Source organism: Ammodytes marinus (assembly GCF_949987685.1).
Source record: "Ammodytes marinus genome assembly, chromosome: 19".
Lineage (NCBI taxonomy): Eukaryota > Metazoa > Chordata > Actinopteri > Uranoscopiformes > Ammodytidae > Ammodytes > Ammodytes marinus.
This window is the reverse complement of record NC_137223.1, coordinates 24,573,197-24,579,041: the sequence shown is the minus strand read 5'-3', so window position 1 is coordinate 24,579,041 and position 5,845 is coordinate 24,573,197. Positions and strand designations below refer to the sequence as shown.

The following is a 5,845-nucleotide window of genomic DNA, read 5'->3' as shown; positions in this document are numbered from 1 at the left end:
GAGGGGAATGACATGCAGAGAACGACCCGGGCTGGATTCTAACCCGGGTCTGCTGTGAAGAGGACTGAGACTCAATATGCCTTTCGGTTATACAATGTAATTGGAAGTCCTTAGAAACCTGTAAAATAGAGTCCGTTTTACGGAGCCTAGGCGTATTGACCATAGATAGTATAATAAAGGTATTGACACCAGATTATTTGCTTTCACCGAACACACAGTATAGCCGATACAGGTAAGTGGACTGAGGAGATATTCGTCTGATTATTGTCCCTTACAGCACCCCCTCCGCGTCATCACCATAACACGGAAGTATTTCAGGGACCGGGCTGCAGCTGCGCACGCACACACTCACACACACATTCATTCACTTACACAAACCAGGATCAAACAGCGACACATAATAACACACAAAGAAAGCTGCACATATACTTTAAGAAAGACGTAGATATACCTGAATAGAGCGCTCTCTGTGTCTCACACACACACACACACACACACACACACACACACACACACACACACACACACACACACACACACACAGACAGAGCATCATGGCGCTCATCCCATCGCAGGTACTTCGGGTCGCTATCCTGATGTCTTACTTCTCCATCCTGTGTCACTACAAAGCGCTGGACATGCCCGCGCACCAGACATACGGAGGCAGCTGGAAGTTCCTCACGTTCATAGATCTGGTAGGCTATGGCGTCACCTTTTACTGTGTGTGGTACAGTGTGTGTGTCTCTGTCTTACTGTCTCTCTCTCTCTCTCTCTCTCTCTCTCTCTCTCTCTCTCTCTCTCTCTCTCTGTCTGCCTGTCTCTCTCTCTCTCTCTCTCTCTCTATCCATCTATAACCTTGTCCAAATTTTCTCTCTCTCTCTCTCTCTCTCTCTCTCTCTCTCTCTCTCTCTCTCTCTCTCTCTGTGGGTAGACTGTGTGTGTGTGTGTGTGTGTGTGTGTGTGTGTGTGTGTGTTATGATCCCATTCAAATTACTATACAGCGTTTAATTAACCGCTTTGCCCAGGTATGCAATGCTTCGTTAACGTTATAGAGATCGATACATGTATGTGCCGTGTGCAAAATATCTAGTGTGCAGAGTCCACCGTGAACCCCGGAACAGGTGTTGTGTTGCAGAATGTATCCCTAGCCTAACCATGCCACAGTATGGTTCTATGAGTTATGCATAGCCAGTACACACCACCTTTTAATAAACAGTAGACTTAACACACTTGTGCAGAATAAATGCAAAGGCTAAACACCTTGACTCTCTCTCTCTCTCTCTCTTTTTTTAAAGATTATTTTTTGGGCATTTTCAAGCTTTATTAGACAGTACAGAGTTGAAATGGGGAGAGAGAGAGAGAGAGAGAGAGAGAGAGAGAGAGAGAGGGGGGATGACCTGCAGTAAAGGTCCACGGGTCGAGATTTGAACCCGCGACCACTGCAACGAAGGCCTGAGCCAATATGGTACGCGCTCTATCCACTACACCACTGGAGCGCCCACCACTCGTTTTACTACATTTAATGATTACAAAGCCTACTGCAGCTGACCGTAAAATCGACATACTCATACAGGTAGTTTGAATGGAGTATATAGGCCTACAATGGGCTACTTACGACATGTCTATACGTGTATATTTTGTGATAACATCACACTTTAGGCCATTCATGACCAGCGTTATATGGATTATAGAGCTAAATTAAATTAAGGACTTAACAACATAATGGGTGGTTTAAATTGGAAAAAGACACAAATGCACCCACACACACACACACACACACACACACACACACACACACACACACACACACACACACACACACACACACACACACACACACAGGGCTCCCAGTCTAAAACAATGCACACAGTCATACAATTACAAAGAAGCCGTTTATGGTAGAGGCTCGGTTGTATTAGCCGCTCATTCACAAACACAGCATCCTTAGCCTCTTTTTCTCTGTGTGCACCTTTACTCGTCACACTGCTGTGTTCACTGCACCTTGGAGCATGTAGTCATGCCTTCAAAAGAGACAACATTTTGGGGCGCTCCGGTGGCGTAGTGGATAGAGCGCGTACCATATTGGCTCCGGCCTTCGTTGCAGTGGTCGCGGGTTCAAATCCGACCCGTGGACCTTTACTGCAGGTCATCCCCCTCTCTCTCTGTCTGTCTCTCTCTCTCTCTCTCTCTCTCTGTCTCTCTCTCTCTCTCTCCCCCCATTTCAACTCTGTACTGTCTGATAAAGCTTGAAAATGCCAAAATAAATAAAAATAATAATAGAAAAACAGACAAAACCAAGCAATTATGGTTGCCACGGTAGTCAGTGTTACTCGTTGTTGAGGCAACAGCGGTTACATAAGTTGCCTAGTTGCAACAACAGGTTTTTTAGTTTATTTTTAATAGACATAAAAGCGTTTGGGTTTATTTCTTGAAAATCAGCAGTAGGGCCAACATTCAATATATGAAACCACTTGTTTGTTTAATACTAGTTGAAAACAACTGGCTGTCTCTGTGTGTGTATGTGTGTGTGTGAGCATGCGTGCGTGTGTGTGTTTGTGTGTGTGGGTGTGTGTGTGTGTATAACTTCTCTGTGTGTGTGTGTAACTGTAACTGCTTAACGTGCATGTGTGTGTGTGAGTGCGTGTGTGTGAGCGTGTGTGAGCGTGTGTGTTTGTGTGTTTGTGTATGTGTGTGTGTGCGAGCGTGCATGAGTGTGTGTGTGTGTGTGTGTGTGTGTGCGAGCGTGCATGAGTGTGTGTGTTTGTGTATGTGTGTGTGTGCGAGCGTGCATGAGTGTGTGTATGTGTGTGTGTGCGAGCGTGCATGAGTGTGTGTGTGTGTGTGTGTGTGTGTGCGAGCGTGCATGAGTGCATGTGTGTGTGTGTGTGTGTAACTTGTCTGTGTGTAACTGTAACTGTAACTGCTTAACATGCATGTGTGTGTGCGTGTGTAACTTGTGTGTGTGCGAGCGAGTGCATTTGCATGTGTGTGTGTGTGTGTGTATGTAACATGTATGTGTGTGTGTGTGAGTGTGTGAAACAGCCTTGTCATATTTTCCACATTAGCCGTTCTCCTCCTGGTTAACTGTGTGTGTTAACGACCTGTACACAGCAGCAGCCAGGAAATGCACACCGCTGCCACATCTGGCGCCCAATCATAGTGTGTGTGTGTGTGTGTGTGTGTGTGTGTGTGTGTGTGTGTGTGTGTGTGTGTGTGTGTGTGTGTGTGTGTGTGTGTGTGTGTGTGTGTGTGTGTGTGTGTGTGTGTGTGTGTGTGTGTGTGTGTGTGTGTGTGTGTGTGTGTGTGTGTGTGGTAACTTGAGAGGGAATGAATTTCAATGTGTGTGCCCTGTGTACAATTGACTAATAAGGAAACTTAACCTTAACTAACTAAACTCTGTCTGTCTGTCTCTCTCCCTCTCTCTCTCTCTCTCTCTCTCTCTCTCTCTCCCTCTCCCTGTCTCTCTCTCTCTTTCTCCCTGTCTCTCTCTCTGCCTGTCTGTCTGTCTGTCTCTCTCTCCCTCCCTGTCTCTCTCTCTCTGTCTGTCTGTCTGTCTGTAGGTTATCCAGGCAGTGTTTTTTGGCCTGTGTGTGTTGATCGATGTCTCCAGCCTGACTAAAGAAAACTATTATAACTAACTAAATTGTCTCTCTCTCTCTCTCTCTCTCTCTCTCCATCCCTCCATCCCTCCATCCCTCCCTGTCTCCCTGTCTCCCTCCCTGTCTCCCTCCCTCCCTGTCTGTCTGTCTGTAGGTTATCCAGGCAGTCTTCTTTGGCCTGTGTGTGTTGATAGATGTCTCCAGCCTGACTAAAGAAAACTATTATAACTAACTAAATTGTCTCTCTCTCTCTCTGTCTGTCTGTCTCTCCCTCTCCCTCTCTCTCTCCCTGCCTCCCTCCCTCCCTCCCTCCCTCTCTCCCTCCCTCCCTCCCTCCCTCCCTCCCTCTCTCTCTCCCCCTGCCTCTCTCCCTCCCTGTCTCCCTGTCTCCCTCCCTGTCTCTCTCTCTGCCTGTCTGTCTGTCTGTAGGTTATCCAGGCAGTGTTCTTTGGCCTGTGTGTGTTGATCGATGTCTCCAGCCTGCTGTCTAAAGAAAACTATTTTAACTAACTAAATTGTCTCTCTCTCCCTCTGTCTCTCTCTCCCTTCCTCCCTCCCTCCCTCCCTGTCTCTCTCCCTCCCTCCCTCTCTCTCTCTCCCTGTCTGTCTGTCTGTAGGTTATCCAGGCAGTGTTTTTTGGCCTGTGTGTGTTGATCGATGTTTCCAGCCTGCTGTCTAAAGCAGACAGTGGGGAGCAGGAGAGACAGCTGAGGAAGCTCATAGGGCTCAGGGACTGGATGATGGCTGTGCTGGCTTTCCCTGTTGGAGCGGTGAGGGGATACACACACACACACACACACACACACACACACACACACACACACACACACACTTAGCAAACACACAGGCACGAAAAAACATACACACACACACACACACACACACACACACACACACACACACACACACACACACACACAGTGAGTGTTTTATGGTCTCACTGTCTAACCCTACATTTCTCTTACTGTGATGTCACAGTTAGTAGAGCGGGTCGGCTGATGATCAAAGGGTTGGAGGTTCGATCCCCGCCCTGCCACTTGTGTCATGGTTGTTGTGTCCTTGGGCAAGACACTTCACCCACCTTGCCTCGTGTGAATGTTCGATAGTTAGCCTGCTGCTATCGGTGTATGAATGTGTGTGTGAATGGTAACGTGGGAAAGGAAAACAGGTCTCCCTTGAAAAAGAGTCTTCGGTCTCAATGGGATTTACCTGTATAAATAAAGGTTAAAAAAAATAAAAAATAAAAAAAAAATAAAAAAAATAACTCATAAGCTAAACATTATTAAAACACAAACGATGCATTCTTGCCTTTGCCTCTGTGACATGTGTTGGCCTGTCATGCTTTACTGCATTACTGACTTTGTATCTATCCTTTTTGTCCCTCTTCTCTCCCTGTAGTTTGTGGTGTTTACGTTCTGGAGTCTGTACCTGTTTGACCGAGAGCTCGTCTATCCCAAACTACTGGACAACTTCATCCCCCAGTGGCTCAACCACGGAATGGTGAGACAGACAGACAGACAGACAGACAGACAGACAGACAGACAGACAGACAGACAGGCAGACAGACAGACAGACAGACAGACAGACAGACAGGCAGACAGACAGGCAGACAGACAGACAGACAGGCAGACAGACAGACAGGCAGACAGACAGGCAGACAGACAGACAGACAGACAGACAGACAGACAGACAGACAGACAGACAGACAGATAGATAGATAGATAGATAGACAGACAGACAGACAGACAGACAGACAGACAGACAGACAGACAGAAGTGACAAAAAAATGCAGTTCACCTTAGTGGCCACTAAGAGGTGATACCAAAACAGAGCAATTTCTCATTAACTCCCTTGTTAAATAGGCCGTTTTCGCAGCGTTATTAAACCTATTTAAGACCTGGTCCAAAAAAACATTCTAGTCTGTATGTTTAGGTCATATCTTTCCCCCCCCCCCCCCCGACGTCACATCACAGGCCCTTTTTTCGGTAAGAGGAAATGAGACGGAGTAAAACTCAGACAAGATGCCGACTAGCATAGGCCAGGACGATTGGATGCAGTTGGAAAAATTTAGGTTGCGTTCCGAATCGCATACTTTCTACTATATAGTATGGTAGAAAAAAGATTTAGGATGTCCCGATTCTTGTGGACAGATTTAGGATGGTTAGATGTACCCGGATGTCCTACTTCATGCGACCAAGATTGTTAGTGTTGAAAACTGCATCCTATTTGAGCGATTCTGACCCACA

General features: G+C 46.6%; 1 protein-coding gene across 1 annotated transcript in view; it reads left to right on the top strand.

Annotated features, from left to right (window-relative positions):
- The first annotated feature begins 330 nt into the window (after positions 1-330).
- aig1 (androgen-induced 1 (H. sapiens)) overlaps positions 331-5,845 on the top strand; it is a 13,456-nt gene continuing 7,941 nt past the window's right edge. Inside the window, exons 1-3 of the mRNA XM_080047571.1 lie at positions 331-695; positions 4,217-4,369; positions 4,998-5,099. Coding sequence (XP_079903697.1) covers positions 555-695; positions 4,217-4,369; positions 4,998-5,099 — 396 coding nt within the window. The 5' untranslated portion in view covers positions 331-554. The remainder of the gene's footprint in view (positions 696-4,216; positions 4,370-4,997; positions 5,100-5,845) is intronic.